We start from the raw sequence: 19534 nt of genomic DNA, 5'->3' as shown, positions 1-19534 counted from the left end.
CTTTGGGTCTAGGAGTCCATTTCTGCCATGGGTTTGCTGTGAACAAGTAACATCCAGCTCTTAGCATTATGCTCCTTCTCCAGTCTGTCTGATGGGATGAGCTCAGATCAAATCATAAAATGTCTCTTATTCCCATTTTACAGATAGAGACTGAGACTGAGCTTGAACAGGAATCCATAATCAAACTGGGCCTGAGATTTGTGTTCCAAATTATTGTCTCTTCTTTCTGATGTCCTGTATACTTAAAGCATCAGCCTACCTTTTCTTCTTGATTCAATTGCTGGACAGATCTGAGCTTTTCCTCTAAGGCTGCTGCCATACTGCAGAATTCATGTAATGTAACTGCCATGGCTCCATCCTATGGAATCCTGGAATTTGTAGTTTGTTGTAGCACCAGAGTCACATTTTTCTGACTAAGGAAATGCCTTCTGGTCTGGGGCCAAGATTGTCACTCTGTTTTGGCTTCAAAAGTGTTTCTCATCTCATCTTTTCTAAACCCATATTTCTATGCCAGGGGCTTCTGAGACACCAAAACATAAATATTCCTGCTTTCTTTTGTTTCCAGGCCCAGAGTGAATCCAAGGGAAAGGAGTTCTCCTATACCATTAACACTGTGCAAGTTAACGGGCAGGAAAAGTATTTAATAGTAAGTCTTTCTATTGCGGTTCTTCAAAATGTACTGCATTGCTTTGTTTGCAATAATATTTTGATCTAAATATTGATGCTAATAATTCTTGTCTACCTATTATTAATTTTCTGTTGGGAATAAAACTAATGCATGTTCTGTGCTCTTTTTGGGTGGGGGGGAGTGAACATATATAGTGTGAGCCAAAAGGTGCCATGGAGTTGCCAAAAATGGTTCAGAAATAGTGAATTCCCTCTTTGCATTTCTCTCCAGCTGCACGAGATTGATGCCGACATGGAGTTTGTGAAGGCATCAGATGCATTTTGTGATGTTGCCTGTTTGTTATATGATCTGACGGACCACAAGTCTTTCAACTACTGTGCAAGCATTTATAAGGTGAGCTTTGTTCCTTTCTGCTCCCCAGGCAAGTAACTCATCGGACCAGTGTTTTCAGAAAGAGGGGATACTGCCAAGGAAAGGTCTGTAGGCCAAGATCAAGGTTAGATTGTTAGGTTCTGGACGCCTCCAACCCTATGGGTTATGCAGTGGCAGTTGGATGCTTACAAACAGGGAAAGAATTGTGCCTGGTTTAGCCACATAAGAGATCTGAAAAGTTACTTTCTTTGGACTGCATCACAGAATTCCTCAGCTAGGATGACCAGTAGTCATGAGGTATTTCAGTAGATACAGTGAAGAGTACCCTTTTCTAAGTTCTCAATTTATATGATTCTCAGAAAGCTGCATTAGTTGCATGTTCAGCTCCAAGCCCAATTTGAGATGCTGGTGCTAACCTTTAGAGCTGAAGAAGCTTGGGATTTGCAGGATTGTTTCTCCCTCCAGCAGCTAGCCTGGGATTTAAGATCATCACAGGAAGGTCTTCTCCATGTACCTTAGATACACAGCATATCTGCAAAAGAGAGTTAGAGCAATGTGTAGTCAAAGGCTTTCATGGCCGGCATCCATAGTTTTTTTGTGGGTTTTTCAGGCTATGTGGCCATGTTCAAGTTGAGTTTGTTTTTGACGTTTTGCTAGCATTTGTGGCTGGCATCTTCAGAGAATGCTGGCATGGAAGAGAGTGGTGTATATATATACTATGTGACCTTGGGTTGGGAGGAGTGGTTTCCATGTTCATCTGTGTATTGTTCTGTTGTTGAATGGCAAGGCCTCAGGGTGGGAGGATATTCCAGGAGGATTTGTGTCTGTTTAATTAGAGATCCCATGTTTGCTGGGAAAATCCCTGTCCCTGGGTGGGTTTCATTTGCACTTGCTGGGTATTGATTTTAGTGTTTTTCAGGACTGCTAGTCAAACTTAGCTAGCTTTAAGAGTTTCTTCTTTCCTGTTGAAGTTGTCCAGGTCCTTGTGGATTTCAATGGCTTCCCTGTGCATTCTGACCTGGCAGTTGTTGGCATGGCCCAGACTTTCAGTGTTTTCAAATAGCATTTTATGCCCAGGATGGTTTATAACAAGTTCTGCTACTGCTGATTTTTCTGGCCAGTCTGCAATGTCTTTCATGTTCCTGAGACTCTCGTGAGAGTTAGAACACTTTATATCAGCAGTTTTTTGTCCTCTCCTGTTGCAGAGGCTGCAGTCAAAGACTATAATCATTATTTCATGTGTGGTTCATGTGCCTTAAAATTCATTATTTTTGGAAAAAGATATCACTGCAAATCAGAGTGTATTGAATACACTAGTATGTTTGGAATGAGACAGAGATTAATGGAAAGATATTGGAGCTATTGTGGATTATAGAACTATTTTATTGTTTTCCTGCTTTGATATGTTTTATCATTAATGGCAATGAAAGAGAAAGTAAAATTACCATTTTATCATTAATTGCTATTTAGTTGTTCTAACTATATTTGCTTACTGCCATGGCATCCATAAGGAGGGGAAGTGGTTCTAAAATATTTTTTATAGATGAGACATAAATATAGGTAAGGAGAGCAGACGCAAGCTGTTGCTTAATGTTAGAGACTCCATTATCAGCAACAATGGCTTTAAAAGCCTTCTCTGCAAATAACCTCCTCAAAGCCATTTATGCTTGTGGCCTTCACAGGCATCCTATGACAGCATGTTCCATTGCTGTACAAAGACATCCCCTTCCCCTTTCTTGAGGTTGTAAATTTTCTACCTGTCAGTTTTATTGGATAACAAAAGGGTTAGTATCTTGAGGGTGAATACTTTCTCTCTTATTCCCTTCTCCCTCAGCGCTGTTGGTTCATTTATGAATATTTATAAATCACTTAATATTGGAACATTTCCAAGTGGTATAAAACAATAATCAAAGGTGCACTGTTGGTGGAGCCTTTCCACTGTTATCCTTGATTTTGATTGTAAAAATGTTTAAAATATTTAAAAGTACACACCTTTTTGGAGACTGAGCAGCTGTGGATCTTAGAATCTTCATTGGGTCTCTTTTTTAAAGCTGGGTAAGAACTTTTCCCATTTCAAATGTTCTGTTAACCCAAGTCTTACAGATCACAGTATCCTTGTTAAAACAAAGGAATGGGGATGTAAACCAGACAATAAGAGCAGGAGGGGAGTCAAATAAGTGTTGGCCGAGTTCTGCTACAAAACCCCCGAATCCTTATTCCTGCATGGCAAGAGATAAGACTGGATGGCCTTCCTGGTCTCTTCCACCTCTATGATTCTATGGTTCGTCTGTGTTTCAACACTCATTTTCCCCGTTAATTGTTGTCTCCTCAGCAACACTACATGGATGGACAGATCCCTTGCCTCTTTGTGGCCACTAAGGCAGACTTGCCTGAGACGTCTCCGCAACATGGCCCTTCACCCGCCGAGTTCTGCTACAAACACCGCCTCCCGCCACCGTTTTACTTCACTTGTAATGGACAGGGTCTGCCTAGCCCTGCTGTCTACACAAAGCTGGCCACAGCCGCCACCTTCCCGTTAGTATCTCCTTCCACTCCTGTTTATATTCCTTTCAGTGGGTATTAGGAATACTTCTTCCAGGCTGTCTAAGCCATTTTGGCACCTGTGGCCAAAAATAGGGCCTAATGAGAGTATTTGAGCCATACTATTGAATACTTGTATACCTTCAAGTGTCCAGGGCACTTGGCACATCTTATCTAGTTGTACTCCGTACAGTAACCCAGTAAGATATTACAAACTGTGTACTAGCAGAGGGCAACGGACAGAATTTATTAAGGTAGAAGGAGGTGGTCTTGTGTAGTGAGTTCATGTCAGAGGGAGAGATTCAAATTGGTGACTTCCAGGTTTATGTATCACTCTTAACTTCTGTGCTGCACCATCATAGCAAGATTTTTAGCATTTACTAAGCCACAGTGCTGGGAGTGTGAAGTTTGAAGGGAGTACCCTTTCCAGGTTGAATGCTTAGCAATCAGATTGTATCTAAGCATTTTGATTCAAGTCAAACTGAAGATACACACCATTGGAACATTGCCTTTTAGGTTCCTTGGTTAGGTCCAGTCCTCCCTACAGTGCCTGAGCTTTTGCTTTAGCAAAGTGAGGTGAAGGACTCTGTCCCATCTACAGCATAGAAAACAGCTTCAGCTGCCAGTCCAGCCAGCTTGTTCAGTGACATGCAAGGTGAAGGAGAGTCGTCTTGGGCAGGCCTTGTTCCAAGGACAAAGAGCTCAAAAGAGCTTGATGAGTCAAATCTTTTTGGAGCTAAGTAAGTGGATGGGAAACTACTTGGAACCATGGTGTGTGCTATCTTAAGTTCTGCAGAAGAAGGCAATATAGAAATGTAGTAAAAATTTAACCATAATGAATTGTTTGTATTGCACATTCTCCACAATATATTGTGCTCAAAGCTTGTTTACGGAATAGAGAGTTTTAAATGCAGTAACCATAGTTACAGTATCATTACAGTTCCAAGTTAATACTTCAACACTTTCTTTAAAGGATATCAAAATTTCAAATAAGCATACAACATATGTCGATGAGCTACTTCACAGCATACAGTCCTCATAGCATCAGCAGTGTACTCATAGACCAAAAATTCATTCAGCAGTTCCTGTTAACTAGTAGCCAAAAAGAGAAAAAAGAAAGTGAAATAACTGCAAGGCACTTCAGGCAGTCTACCCTCAATCTACAGAAAAAGACCCACTTCTCAATAGGTTTCCATCTCTCAAGACCACATCCTCGTGGTTTACCCCCTCTTAACCAGGGGTATTCACACATCATGATAAGCCATGGTTTGTGATAGCCATAGTTCGTTCCTTGAGCCACAACTTGCATAGGGGAAAAAACAAACGATAACATGTCTAGATAGTTTCTCTTCTGGTGCTTGTGTCATCTGCTTTTTCAAAGTGGATAGCCTGAGAAACCAACCAGGGTAAAGCCATTGTGTGACAACAAGCCATTGTTTCAAAAGCCAGAGATTTGTAAGCCAGCAGGTAAACCATGCCTTCCAATTGAGGTTTGCAGTTGGTTAACAAACCATAGCTTAGATTAGTGGAGGTATGTTCACATGTGTTGTATGTGTGTTGTGTGCCTTCAAATTGTTTCTGAAGTTAAGTTAGGATTAATTTATGTTAATCCTAAAACGAACCTATCATAGGATTTTCTTGGCATGTTTCTTCAGAGGGGAGTTGCCTTTGCCATCCTTTGAGGATGAGAGAGGGTGACTTATTCAGGGTCACCCAGTGGATTTTCATAGCCGAGCAGGGATTTGAACCCTGGTCTCCTGAGTCCTAGTCCAGTGCTCAAACCACTACACCACACTTGCTCTTGCATGTTCACACCGCAAACTAGATTTCAGAAAGCTATGCCATAGCTTGTTGTGATGTGCAAATGTGTCTCACCAAGTGAGGCAAGACAGTGGAAGCCTCTACTTGGGCAGGCATCCTCAGTAATAGGTGTTATGCTAAAAGGCAGCACAAAAACCTTCATATGCCAGAAGGCATGGCTTAATCCCAAGTAACTCTGGCAAGCTTCTATAGTTATACTCAAAGGGTCACAATGTCCCCTCTCTGTTCCTTCCAGAAGTAGCTTCATTTATGAAGGCTCCCATATTACAAGTGAGTGCCAGCCAGTGCAGTTAGCCAGGTCCTGCTGATAACTTTTATTTTTTTAATCCTGATGCCCAAAGAAGAGTTCTGTGTAGCTCAAAGGCAAGCTCTTCTGATGTTGGGGACAAAATAAAATGCTGTTTCGTACACTCTGCACCTTGGACAGGACAAACGTGACCCAGCCGCCAAAGCTTGGCCTAGCCCATTATTTTACCAAGACAAGAGCTTGCAGGGGAACGTGCTGTGTTTCCTCGGCTCATATAAATGTAAGCATCTCCCCAGGGAGGATGGGAAATCCATTATTTATACCCTACTAAATCCAGAAAGGGCAGAGGAGAGCAAGCCAGTCTTGGGCCCTGCATTAAGAGCTTTATTTATTTATACCACAATTCTTAAAACATCCTAATATATCTGTGAAGGGGGGAGGAAAGGGAGGTGGAAGCACGAGTGATAAAAGAAATATATGTTGAAAGAAGGCTAGAAAAAGTGCTCTGTATGAGTGATAACATCCATTCCTTTTCAAGGATCTAATTTTATCTTGGTTCCTTTAATATTCAGCTTGTCCATGTGGAGACAGATGCCATTGGTTGGGCTATATGTCTACTAGTTACTGGAAATGTAACTATCCATCTGGATGGGGCTGTGTTGCTCAAGCCTCTGGTCCAGCTCTTTTCTTTTACTGCTTCTGCTATTTCTTTCTCTCTCTTAGAACCTTATTTCATCTGTATTCTTGTTTCAGCTTCCTTTGGCCTAAATCTCATGATGATGATGATGATGATGATGATGATGATGATGATGATGATGATGATTTACTTGTACTTATAGCCCACCTTTCTCCCACTATAGGGATAACAGCCAATTTAAAACAGTACAGTAGGCCCTGCATATCCACAGAGTTTTCATCTGTGGATTCAAACATCCACGGCTTGCAAAATATATTTTTTTAAATATATAAATTCCAAAAAGCAAACCTCAGATAATACTGATCCATCTTATAATATTGTAAAAGTTGGGAGCCTTAAGTAGATGTTTGCCTTACTTTTGGTGCTTTTCCACCAGGTACTCTCTGTTTCAATAAGGCTTGGCTTGGAGGATTCACAGAATTGGTGCAGAGTGGATCATGGCTTTTTCAAACATGGAAGTTTCTTTTATTTTTACCTCCATATCAGGAATAGGTACCGAAGGAGCATGACCTAGAAAGGCACAGCGATTGCTCTTTTCTGGTACAAATTATTCAGAAGTTATCACACTATTTATACCCATGCTAAGTAGAAAGCATTGGCGTAATATCTTTTGCTGAGCCCAACCTGGAACATATGCATGGGAACCGGGCAAAGGAGTACAGGAGACATTTGCTCCCGTGCTAAAATGGAGCGAGGTATTTAAATGGGGGGAATTGTATGTGTTACACAAATCGAAATTAGTGTGTATTTGCTTAGGATGCATAATTTATTTTGCATCTACTAGCCTGAAAGGGATGAAAGTGCTACACCAGGCAGTAAAAGCCCAACCCCACTTAGTGTCAATGTTGCAGGGTTTGTTGGCCAACCTCCAGCATCTCCATTTTGAAGGGGATTTTGGGATAGATGGTCTTGGAAATATCTCTGCCAGAGACCCTTAAGAGCTGTTTACAATGCTGGGCTACAGGAGATGAATTAAGAGAGCAAGTTATCTTGCTCTCAGTAACTTCTTGTGTTCTGGGGAAGAGATTGTACCAAGAGCCTGGAAATGTGGGATTTTTTTGTGGGGAGGAACAACTAATACCTCCAAGAATATACCAGCAAGTAAGCAGTTAGAGAGTTGGATTATGACTCTAGAGACTAGGGTTGGGAAAGTCATACGCTCTCAGCCTCAGGGGAAGGCAATGACAAACCTCCCCTGAAGAAACCACCACAAGAAGAAGGAAGTAATGGAAATTGTGGGTGTACTCAGTACCCCAGCACACATAAGCAGAGATGGAGGACATGTGGCCAGAGCAGGCAGTATTGGGCTAAGTGAACCACGGTTGTATCTATCTATCTGTAGAAAGAATGCTGTGTGACACCACTTTAACTGCCATGGCTCCACCCTATAGAATCCTGGGATTTGTAGCTTTGCGAGACACCAGCTCTCTGTGGCAAAGAAAGCTAAAGACCTTGCAAAACTGCAAATCCCAGGATTCCATAGGGTGAAGCTACAGCACTTAAAGTAGTGTCAAACTGCATTACTCCTATAGTTGCTTCTCTTGACTCATACTGGTGTGTTCCCCTACACTGCTGGGCTGTAGAAATGAATCTCTTTTGTTCTTTACTTTCCATTTCTTTTTTAAATTTGCATTACCCTTTGAGCTAAATGGCTGATTCTCTTGTCTTACAGGCATCTAAATGACATCGACCTGGGAGCTGCCTCCTTCTGGATCAGGGTCGCTTTGGGAGCCACGGTTGCCGCCATTGTGGGCGTCACTCTCTACAAAGCGATGGCGAAGAACAAATAGAGGAAGAGGAAGAGGAGAACGTATCAGGGCCCTCTTTTTTCCTCTGCCTTTTGCTCACCCAGCTCCACAAAACCAGCTTCATTGGCCCCGAGCAAGTGGCACGCTGCAGAAGAAATGGGCAAGGGGAAGAAAATGGCTGCAGGAGAATGGCTTGACCTCCTTTTCTCTTATTGTGGGGGCAAGGATAGGATGGATGGCAGCCATTGCACCAGCAGAAGCAGATATTGTCACAGAGTCATCCCGCTGGCATGGGCAAGACTCACCTTCTCATTCCATCTCCTCAAAGAAGTACATTTTTGCACACTCAGGGAGTGCCTCCCCTCAGCCATAGCTTCAGTTACCTCGCAGCTGCCTCCTTTGCGCTCCTAGATGTATCTCAAGGCTCCGCTTCACTTTTTTACAACTCGGGGAGGTCTTCAATGTCTGAAGCTGTTGCAACAAAATGAATTGTTGTTGTTATTTTTTAACAAAGACTTGTGTTTTATGGGGACATTCAGGCTCAAGGAGGGCCTTAGAAAGCCTTGCGAAATCACTGTGTGCCGTTTGGTTCTCAAAGCTGTAGCAATGGCAGGGCTGCTCCTTCCTTCAGCATCTTGTTCTGTAGTGAAGGTATGGCTTTAATGGAGTCTCTTGGCTGTCGTGAGGGGACCCAAAGGCTTCTAGAATTCTTTGGCATCCTTCTCTTGGCAAAAGTCTTCATGTTGCTTGGTGTGTTGGGACAAAACGAGGCAGGATGAGGAAACCCGGCAAGGATGGCATGGTTGCTTAAATGACGAGAGTATAACAGCTATTCTGTGATACGCTTCATTCAAGCACAATGTGTCTCCCAGGGCTAATGTCAACTTGCCATGCGTTTGTGCTGTTTGTACAGTGATCCTGGGCTGTCATTGCTATGGCAACTTGAAAGGCCTCTAATCCTCTCTGGTTGTCTTGGGTTGGCTCCTCTGGGCCAGGCCCTGAACAAATATCGACAAAGCTGAGTTGGGCTGGGAAACCTCATATGTTGTCAGACTGCATCTCCCATCCTCCTTGATCGCCAGGCAGGCTAGTTGAGGCTGATGGGATTTGGAGAACCACAAGTTCTTTATACCTGTATAAAGAAGGTGAGGATGGATGAGATGGTTGCTAAGCGACTGCCTACTCCTTGTATCCCATTCATTGCTCTCCCTACATCCATCAGCAGCTGCTGTGTCTTTTCAGTGCCCCAGCTGGTAACCATGGCAGGATTGCCAGATTAAGAACTGGAGTGGGTTTCTGTCCCTTGAAGGGCTGTGTAGAAGAGGGAATGTCAACAACCAGGTAGCAAGCAACTCCTGCTGAAACTCCCTCTTAAGCACAACCCTTAAAAAGCACAGGGGTCCGTTATGGCAACCCTAATGCAGAGGCAATTTTTGAAATGGTGGAAAGGAAACTGATGGCTGTGTGCTTATATTCCTTACTTTATAGAGTAGTGGTTCCCAACCTTTGGTTCTCCATTTGTTTTGGATTTCAGGTCCCAGGAATTATGAGAGCTGAAGGCCAAAACATCTGGAGGACCAAAAGGTTAGGGATCTGTGTCCTAGAGTGATCTTGGGCTAATAATGGGGTTGCCCTCTTCTGTCTCCAGTGGAAATTTAAGAGGTGGTGACTTCCTAGCCTTTTAATCGCTTACCAGGAAAAGTGTTGCCCACCTCAGTTTCTTGCTGCAAGCTCTTGTTTGAAGGAGCAAGGCCACCCCAGGAGAGTGAGAAAACCTCCTGCCCCTTTCAGCCTGCTTTTCTCTCTCTTCTTTTTTAAATTCTGTCTCAGCTTAAAAAAATAGTGTAAATATGTATATGATAAAGGAAAGCTTTTCTGCGCTCTATAGTAGGCAGTTTGGGGAAAATTAAAAACAAAGCTTTTAAAAACAGTGGTAGTATTTAGCAATTCCTGCACAGTTTCATGGGTAATCCTTTTTGGGGGGTAAGGCTGGGGAAGGGAAAGAGAGAGCTGGTCTTTCTTGGATTCCTCCCCTCTGCCTTTCATCTGTGTTTTTTTTTAATACAAACTTCACATCTGAATAATTTTGAGATGCAAGCACTTCACCAAATAAAAGCACGGCTGCTCTTAGCCATGTCTGTGCAGTCTGACTGGGCATACATATGAGCCATACGACCAGAGCTTGGAAAAGTTACTTCTGGGTCTGTTGCCTTCAGAATCTCCTAACCGATATGGCCATTGACCATGTTGGCTGGAAGATTCTGTGAACTTTTCCAAATGTTGGACAAACAAAGCTGTTAATATGAAGCAGGACACAACCATTTCCACCAAGCCTGGGTCTACCTTCTGCATGCAGTGATTGCAAAGACAGTCACATCTGTATCTGTGTACTGCCAGAGTATTTCAAACGTTTCCACTTGTTGCTTGCATGCAGGATGAGCTTCTGATGCCACTTAAACTACTGCAGCTCCATTCTTTAGATCGGTAGTTGAGTAGCTCAACCTCGGGGAAGACAGTGGCAAACCTCTGAACAAATCCTACCAAGTAAACCCCATGAGAGGTGTGCCTTGGGGTCACCATAAATCAGAAACAACTTGAAGGCACACAACAACAACAAAGTTTAGTAGCTGAGGGTTGCTTAGAATTCCATGCCTGCTCACTTGAGCTACAACTCTAGAGCTTTCTGCCGAGAATCACCAAGGATTTCACAGGATGGAGTCAAGGCAGTTCCATCAAAGGCCTGTTACAGACTGCCAAAATAAAGTTGCTTCGGGTCTCTTTGTAGGTATGCTGTTTAAATGATGCATGCATCCTAAGAATCCGGAAGCTGCACCAAAGCTGCACTCCAGTGCTTAGGAATGGAGTGTGGCTTTGGCGCAACCTCCGGACTCATAGGACCCATGCATCATTTAAATAGCATACCTCCAAAGAGACCTGAAGCAGCTTTATTTTGGCAGTCTGTAACAGGCCAAAGTCCTGTAGCTATAGTACTGTAGCTATCTGTATACTTAAAAAAAAGCCCGGCCTTCCCAAACGCTAGCTACAAAAAAGCAGTGTTAATGAAAATTTTGGGTGAGCTAGCGCTCCCTTTGCTGACCCCATCCATTGATCTTTGCCCCAGGGACTGCGGTTCCATCCCTGCCTTCCCCATTGCCTATCATTTCTTTCTGATATAAGGGAGAAGTAAGGCTGTATGGAAGCCTTGCTAGCTAGATGTTAGCAGGGGGAAGGCATTGGGCAATTGAGAATGATGGGGAAAGGTTAGATACTCTGGCACAGAGAGGCAGGGCTCTGAACCCCCATTATCATTTGTATTTCTGGTATAGCATTGTGCCAGGTTTCACTGGACTCATTGGATCTATTTTTTTCTTCTTAAATTTTGGTCCATCGGCATTGTTTCAGCCGAGAATGGTGCTGTTGTATCCTTCTAAAGATTCCTTAAGCTCTTTGCTTCCTGCTGTCCCAGTATTAAGGGCTACTGCAGATTGGATTGTGAAGCTGCACAATGGTTCTGTTAAGGGATGTGGTGTGCTTCCATTTCCCATTGGTGGTGGCCAGTATTGAACGGAACCTGTTCATCTACCCTGGTTCACCGCAGCGTTGATCAGAGTGCTGCCACTGATCAATAAAGGCTTATGATGGAGATATTTAATTAGCACCCCCTCCCCAAAGTGCTTCTGGGAGGAATATGTGGCAGAATGAGGTTGTGTGCACTCCAGTCTAGGGCCCTGCAGGCTTCACAGGGCAGTAAGTCTGTATGGGGAATTGGCATCCTCTGTATGAACAGAAGCTGCCCTATCAGGGTTTCTGTCCTATGCACCAGCCTGTCAGCCCCCAGTACTGTCTGAAGGATGGTGAGCATTGTAGTCCAATAAACCTAGAAGATTTTCCAGTGGACAGTGTTAATGTATCACTTGCTTTGCTCATAGGTTGCGCATGACTGACCGATGCAGCCTCACACTGGAAATCCTATTAATGTTTCAGGTAGCAGAACATGGTGGGTGACCACTTGTTTATTTGAAAATATTTATCTACCACGAAATTCAAACATTCCTTTTCTACCTGCCAAGAACAATCCAGTATCCACACTGTCCTGATGTTGTCGGGATATGTATTTTCCCCATCTCTGTCCCACATTGTTGGCTTAGGGAAAGATACCCCATGCTCATGTCATGATGATTTTTGTAACTGAATGAGACATAATGGAATGAGAGAGGGAGACCTTGCCATGGGGCTGATGTTTTTGTTGGTACCCTGGGTTCCTTCTGGCTTGTAGGCCTTTTTATCATCTCTTGCTTCTTGAGTATTCATATGATATTCTTCCTTCCTTCAGGGTGAAAGATATTTAATATGTACTAGATTCTGTCATTCTTTAAAAATGAAAGAATACTCCGAAGTTGTGAGGAACACTGCATGCTGATGAGAAAAAGACCCGCCACCTTACTTTAGCATATGTTCCTCCAGAGTCATATACAGTATCAGTTGAAAAGAGTCAAGGATGGATCTTCATCATTCCAGGTAATGATAAATATACATGGCAGGACCTCATTTACATTCCTAATTTTTGCATAGCCTCTTAGATTCATTCTTCTAAGGAACATTAAGAGTATCTATACTGCACAGTTAATTCAGTCTGAGGCCATTTTTAAGAACTGTGGCTCCATCCTAAGGAATCCTGGATGTGTAGCTTAATGAGGTACTTCGATTTCTCTGCTGGAGAGCTCTAGTGGATTCTTGAACCACAGCTCCCCCAAATTTAATTCTCCATCTTTCTTCTTAGGCTTCCTTGGGAGCTGTAGCTCAAAACAATGCATTACCACTCCCTAGCAAAGTACCTCATTAAGCTACACATTTCAGGATTCCTTAGGATGGACTTACGGCTGTAAATGTGATCTCAAACTAATAAAGATTACTAGGTAATCCCTGGAAAATGTTTTTCATGGTTGTGGGTGGCAACATGGCCCACTCCATGACAAGGACGGGTCCTGTAACTGAGTTGAAAAGGTGCCTGCTGACATGAAAATGGTTATGTGATTGTTTTAACCCAGATGTGAGTCTCTCTTCAGAACCAAAGTATAGCAATTCTTATCATTACCTTCGATGTACCTCTTTTCTTCAGATACCAGTATGACTCATAAGGACTAGCTCCACTAGAAAGCACTTGATGCTGACATTTTCCTCTCTTGAGAAAAGGGCAGATGCATCCTTTCTGTTCCAAGATCTTGCTGTAAATGGTCTCCCATCATTGTGCATTTCTGCCTCAGGAACTGTGCTTGGAAGAATTCAAAGGGATAGCCGTGTTAGTCTGTAAAATCAGTATGTAGAGAGATCTTGTAGCACCTTTGAGACTCACTGAATGAAAGAAGTTGGCTTGGAGGATCATCAGTGAGAAAAACATAATGGGAGAAAGGTTGGGAGGCTTTTCTCAGAAAGCGGCCCATGTTAAGCACCTCTTAAAATGTTTTCTAGGTGTAGTACATGCCAGCCATGAATTGATGGAAAGCTGTTCCTTAATGGCACCATTTCAGTAGACAAAGCTCTTGTAGCCTAACCATTAGCAGCTAGGGGTAACCTCACATAAGAATACAATAACATCCAAAATCTGCTGAACAGTGGTGCATGCACAAAATACATGATGCAAGCTTTCAAAGCTCAATTGGCTTCATCAGGCAAAAGTGTTATGAATCAAAGTCCTGGAAGTAAAATCTGAATTCCATTAGCAATACAAAAAGGTACTTCTTCTGAAATCCCAGATGCCTCCATCCTTGGTGAGGCTACAGTCCCTTTTGAACCTTGCCAAAGAACAACACCAACAACTTGAGAAAATACATTGTTTTATAATGTTTTTCTCCTGTATGATTGTTAACGCCTTTCCCTGATGAAGAAGCCAGTCGAGCTTCGAAAGCTTGCATTGCGTTTTTTGTACATTTTGGTTGATCCGATAAAGGTATCACTGTTTTGTGGATTTGGGATGTTATTGTCCTTTGCTACATGGTCAGCATGGCTACCCCTGAATATGTTTCCTCGCATAAGAGAATTAACATCTTGGGTAGAAATATGGGCTAAAATTTTATTCCCTTTCCCGTATCCAGAGCTATTTTTATACAGAGGAGTTATCATTCAGCCCTCTCCATTTCTGTCAAGGAATAGTTTTCATCTCAGTTCTTGAATTAATCCGTGATAAAAGGCCTGGGTAGGTGTTGGACTGAAACACCCATCAGCTCTAGCCCACATAATCAGTGGTGAGATGATGGGAATTGCAGTCTTGCCATTTCTGGAAGGTCATCTCTGTACCGTTTTGGATAAAGTAACTGGAAAAAAGTAATGTTGCTCAAGTTAGTCTTTCTTTGTTTTGTTGCACACAGAATGGACCCTCTGAATTCATTGGGGATCTCTGGGAATCTACCCAAAGGGGAGATGGGGGTTCTCTGTGGGATCTTACATTTACCTCTCCTTCTTCCATTATGCTTATCTGGTGTGTGTCATCTGTGCAAAGCCAAGTCCCAACAGTAAAAGTTTGCTGCTGGAAAATGGAGTTCTCACAAAAGGAAGAGGCTGAAGTGTTGCCAGCTCTCTCTCTCTCGGCTTCATCCTTCTTTGCCTGCTTCTTCATATGACCATAAGTAGGACTTTTATCAGCTGACTACAGTTGTTGACCAGAATAAATCCTTATGCACCTGCCAGTTGCAGAGAAAAAGAAAACCTTGTGTCCGGCTTCTCTTTCCAAGGGAAGGAGGTGGAGGAACGCTTGCAGGGCGGACTATTTGCAGCAAATGTATTATTACTTCCTTAAACACATCCCGCTTGCCTATCTGGTTAATAAGGGGCTCCACGATTTCTTTAAATTCCAATATTTGGGATTGGAATAAATGATGCAGCCGCGTTGCTCTGTGTGCTGTCCGTGCAGCTTTAGCAATAGCATCGCTGTTGCAAGCAGCAGAGCTAAAGCCAGCTTGCTGGTTTCCCTATCACATCTTTCCACATTTAAATTTCCATAATTTAAATAAATTAAAACAGCAAGTCGTTTCCCAGAGGAGGCCGTGCGCCGTTAAAAACAACAACTCCAACAGTTCTCATTTTTAATAATGAACATGTATAGATGGCTCCTTCGCACACATAACATGTATTTCAGAGCGCTAAACATAAATTAAAATGGAGCATAAAGCAAAATCAGGAAGACCGTAAGAACTATTTCAACCAGTTTAAAAATTCCTGGGCAAACAGGCTTTATCCTAAAAGAGGGCAGCATTACAAAAATAATGTATGAACCTACAATTTAGCGGTTGCTCTGTGCAGCTTCAGGGGAAGGCAATGGCAAACCCCTTCTGAGTACTCTTTGTGTAAGAAAACCTTATTAAATTCATGGGGTCACCATAAGCAACAAGTGACTTGGAGGCACAGACAGACACTAAATTAAAAGCAAGGCAGGCTCCTGCCACACTGAAGAATTCATGCAGTTTGACACTGCTTTAACTGCCATGGCTCCATCCTATGGAATCCTGGGATTTGTAGTTTGTTCTGGCACCAGAGTGCTTGGAGACGGCTAAATCATAAAACTACAGATCTCATAAACCCATAGCATTGAACCATGGTAGTTTTAGCAGCATCCAACTGCATTAATTCTGCAATGTAGATGCAGCCTCAGGCTTACAGTGAGTTAACAGAGCAGGGAGAAGAAAACCAGAAATTCAGTCCTTGATTTTTTCAAAGTTACATAGGAGTTTGTATAATCATAGTAACAGTAATAATAGTTTATCACACTGGGGCTAATTTTGGCATTAAAGAGAGATGAACGCATATTTAAATGATCTCGCAAATAAAGCAAAAAAGGCAAGTAATTGGACAAATGATGATCACACATGCAATTGCACAAATAAAGTGATATCAAAAATGCATTGTCACTGAAGTCCCCAAAAGTAAAAAGATGTGCATTAATGCTTCTTTGTGACCACTTTAGTGGCAGGTTTTGTGCGATGTCATGTGAAATTGTTTGGCATTCTGGGATATTTACAGGATAAACTCCCGATCTCCTTCATGTGATAAACTCCATAGAGTGGGGAACCAGACTAAGAGTAGGATGCTAAGTCATGGCTCCATTTTTAGGTGCAATGGAACGTTTAAGTGCTGCAAATTGACCTTGGATCCAGTCCATTGCTTTTGATTGCTGAGCAGAATGAAAGCAGGAAGCGGGGAAGCCAAACGGCGGCTGGTCTCTCAGCCAAACTGATGGAGTTGTGGTCCAACCGCCCCCATCTTGCGGCTGAGTAGTGGATGAGTTGTAGGTGAGCCAAGATATAACAACTGGCTGGTGTCTCAGCAGAGCTGATGATGGGAGAGGACCCAGCCTCCCTTTTGTTGCAATCAGGTTTACAACAGTTGTTTGCTGCCAACACATTTTCAAAATAGGTGCGGCCAAGGGCAGGAAAATGAGATTTTCAACAGAAATTCTAGACAAATTCAACCTAGACAATGAAGAAACAGAAGTAGTAAAAGAGTTCCCATACCTGGGATCAAACATTGACAGAGACAGGAACTTCAGCCAGGAAATCAGAAGATTACGAATGGGGAGGGTGGCTATGAAAGAACTAGAAATGCTAAAATGCAAAGATATACAACTGAACACAAAAGTTAGGATCATACAAGCCACCGTATTCCCTGTATGGATGTGAGAGATGGACAGTTAAGAAATAAGATAGGAAGAATATCAATGCATTGGAGATCTGCTGGAGAAGAGTGCTGAGGATCCCATGAACAGCCAAAAGGACAGACAAATGGGTCCTAGAGCAGATCAAGCTGGAAATCTCCCTGGAAGCCAAAATGACAAAACAGATTGTTGTGCTTTGGACACATCATGAGAAGACGTGAATCACTGGAAGAAACAATAATGCTAGGAAAGGTGGAGGGAAGGAGAAAAAAAGGAAGGCCGCATACTAAATGGATGAACTCTATTAGGGAGGTTGCTGCTATAAATTTGCAGGAAGTAAGCCAAGCATTGGAGGACTTGGAGATGTCTCTTCCACAGGGTTGCCATGGATTGAGATCGACTCAAGGGCAGTCCACAACAAATGTGATGGAATCGTTGCACAATGCAGTAGGGACACCATCTAGAGGCACCCCCAAGTCTTCAGAAAAGTCATTTCAGACTCGGTGGTGAAAGCAGGACAAAATTAAACTTAAAATGAATAGTTTTAGTAACTTGGACACTAAGAACCTCCCATCCCACCCCTTGTCTCCCTCTGCTTTTGTGGCCAAATCTTGCCACTTACGCCAGCAGCAAAACAGTGCAGCTGCTTGATGCATTTCTGCTTGTATTGTTCTGTAGAATCATACCTTGGCTCAGTTATTGATCAGAGCAAGGACTGTGTTCAAGAAACCAGAAGAAGACTAGGACTGGGAAAGGCAGCTAGGAAAGAACTAGACAGGATCTTAAAGTACAAAGTTATCAAGCTGAATACCAAAGTTAGAGGATTGTCTGAGCCACTGTATTCCCCGTCACCATGTATGGATGTGAGAACTGGACAGTGAAGAAACAGGCAGATAGAAAAGAAAGCTGATAACAAGGTAGAGAATCAACTCATTTGAGATGTGCTGGAGAAATGTGTTCACTGCTGAGGATATCATAGATGCCCAAAAGGACAAACAAATGGGTCCTAGCACAGATCAAGCCTGAGCTCTCCATGGCAGCCAAGATGACTAAATGGAGCTGGTTGTACTTTGGCCACATGATGAGAAGGTAAGAATCACTAGAAAATACAATAATGCTAGAGAAGGTGGAGCGTGGGAGAAAGAGTGCATAACAGATCAGTGATTCCCAAACTTTGATCCTCCAGATGTTTTAGACGTCAGCTTCCATACTTCGTGACTGTTGACCAAGCTGGCTTGGGCTTCTAAGAGTTGAAGTCCAAAACACTTGGAGGACCAAAGTTTGGGAATCCCTGCACTAGATGGATAGCCTAGTAGACCTGAGCAGAGCAGTGGAGAATAAGGGGTTTTGGAGGTGTCTCATTCATGAGGTCTCCATGAGTGAAAGTCAACCGGAGGACAGCTGTCAACAAACAGCAACAATAATTTGGTAGTGAGGCTTTGGGTCATTGTGGTTCTTTTGGATCAGAAGCACTGTGACACTAAAAAAGAAGGACTCCCGGGTGACAGCTGTAGGGCAGAGGGGTTTTCTATGGGGTGAAGTGGTGTAGCTACCCACTGGGGACTGACATAGGCAACAAGCATGTATGTTAAACATCAACTACATGGAACTTGAGAGCAAAATGGTTTCCAGAATCCATAACTGGGTGACGGTGTCTTTAAGAGCTGGAAAGATGTCCACCTTCTCTGCACTCTCACCATTAAATCTAATGGGTTCCTCATTCAAAAGCTAAGGTAGTCCCCTTCGTTGTTGTCATTGTTGTGTACCTTCAAGTCATTTCCAACTTATGGTGACCCATGGGGTTTGGGGGCAAGATTTGTTCAGAGGAGGCTTGCCCTTGCCTTCCTATGAGGCTGAGAGAGTGTGACTTGCCTAAAGTCAGCCAGTAGACATAAGCTTGATATAAAACTGGGGAGATATTTTTTTTAAATGAAGGGCACTTCAGCCTTTTTACCATAATTTGAGGACTAGTTGAAGAAAGGATGGAGGGCATTGGGCTACCCAAGACTACAATACTCATTGTCCATCACCACTTGTTAGTTTGGGCTGATGGGAGTTGTAGTCCACCAGTATCTTGAGAGCCAGCCATCCCACAGCCCTGCTCTAATGATACCTGGAGACATGCCTCTTGGCAAAAGATGCCCAAGACCTTTGTGTAAGACCTAAGCAACATCCACATTTTTCCCATCTCTTATTTTTACTCACATCTTCCTCATTCCTCCTTTTATGTGCATTTTTTTTTAATTTCTCCCTTTGCCTTTGTTTGTTCAATCTCTCTCATCTCCATCCCCTGCGATAGCACTTTCTCTCTCTGTGGCTATTTCTGTCTCTGAAGGGGTCAGTTGGAGCAAAGCTTGCAGAGCGTCTGCCGAAGGGAAGCGAGAACTGCCTGGTGCCGGAACATTTCCTTGGAAGTCTTCCTGGGCCTGATGCTGCAAATGGAAAAACTGCTTTGTGCCGCTGGGGATGGAGGCATCCGATGTGGCTGCCAAGGCAAACAAGGCCAGGGGCTGCCTTTTAGGAATCCAGGATGAGTCTTCATTCTTTGTCGGCTTGCCTTGTAAGTATCAGACAGCCATCAAAAGTCTGGACTGTGAAGACTAGGATGTCGAAAAACAGCAGTAAAGGCTGGCCATTGCATAACAGAGCCCTCACATACCATCTGAACTAAGAACAAAAACAGCAAAATGCAGGCCTATGGCGAACGTCTTCTGTATGGTGAACTCCTTGCCGGATGAAGAAGCCAAGGGCGCTTCGAAAGCTTGCAACCTGTATTTTGTGCATTTTGGTTGGCCCAATAAACAACCTTTTGTCCAGGAGGAATTTCAAAATCTCC

The 19534-nt window shown here is 43.1% G+C and overlaps 1 protein-coding gene across 1 annotated transcript in view; it reads left to right on the top strand.

The window, feature by feature from the left end:
* The window catches only part of LOC149306333 (mitochondrial Rho GTPase 2), a 34923-nt gene extending 24719 nt beyond the window's left edge, over positions 1–10204 (top strand). The window contains exons 16-19 of the mRNA XM_089539862.1: positions 566–646; positions 899–1021; positions 3333–3535; positions 7979–10204. Of these exons, the coding sequence (XP_089395988.1) occupies positions 566–646; positions 899–1021; positions 3333–3535; positions 7979–8096 (525 nt within the window). The 3' untranslated portion in view covers positions 8097–10204. The remainder of the gene's footprint in view (positions 1–565; positions 647–898; positions 1022–3332; positions 3536–7978) is intronic.
* The last annotated feature ends 9330 nt before the right edge of the window (positions 10205–19534 follow it).

This window comes from Sceloporus occidentalis, unplaced genomic scaffold, assembly GCF_023333645.1.
Source record: "Sceloporus occidentalis isolate IW3139 unplaced genomic scaffold, rSceOcc1.0.p SCAF_10, whole genome shotgun sequence".
In the NCBI taxonomy this organism is placed as follows: Eukaryota; Metazoa; Chordata; class Lepidosauria; order Squamata; family Phrynosomatidae; genus Sceloporus; species Sceloporus occidentalis.
The sequence above is the reverse complement of the archived record's forward strand: the minus strand, read 5'-3'. Positions and strand labels throughout refer to the sequence as shown.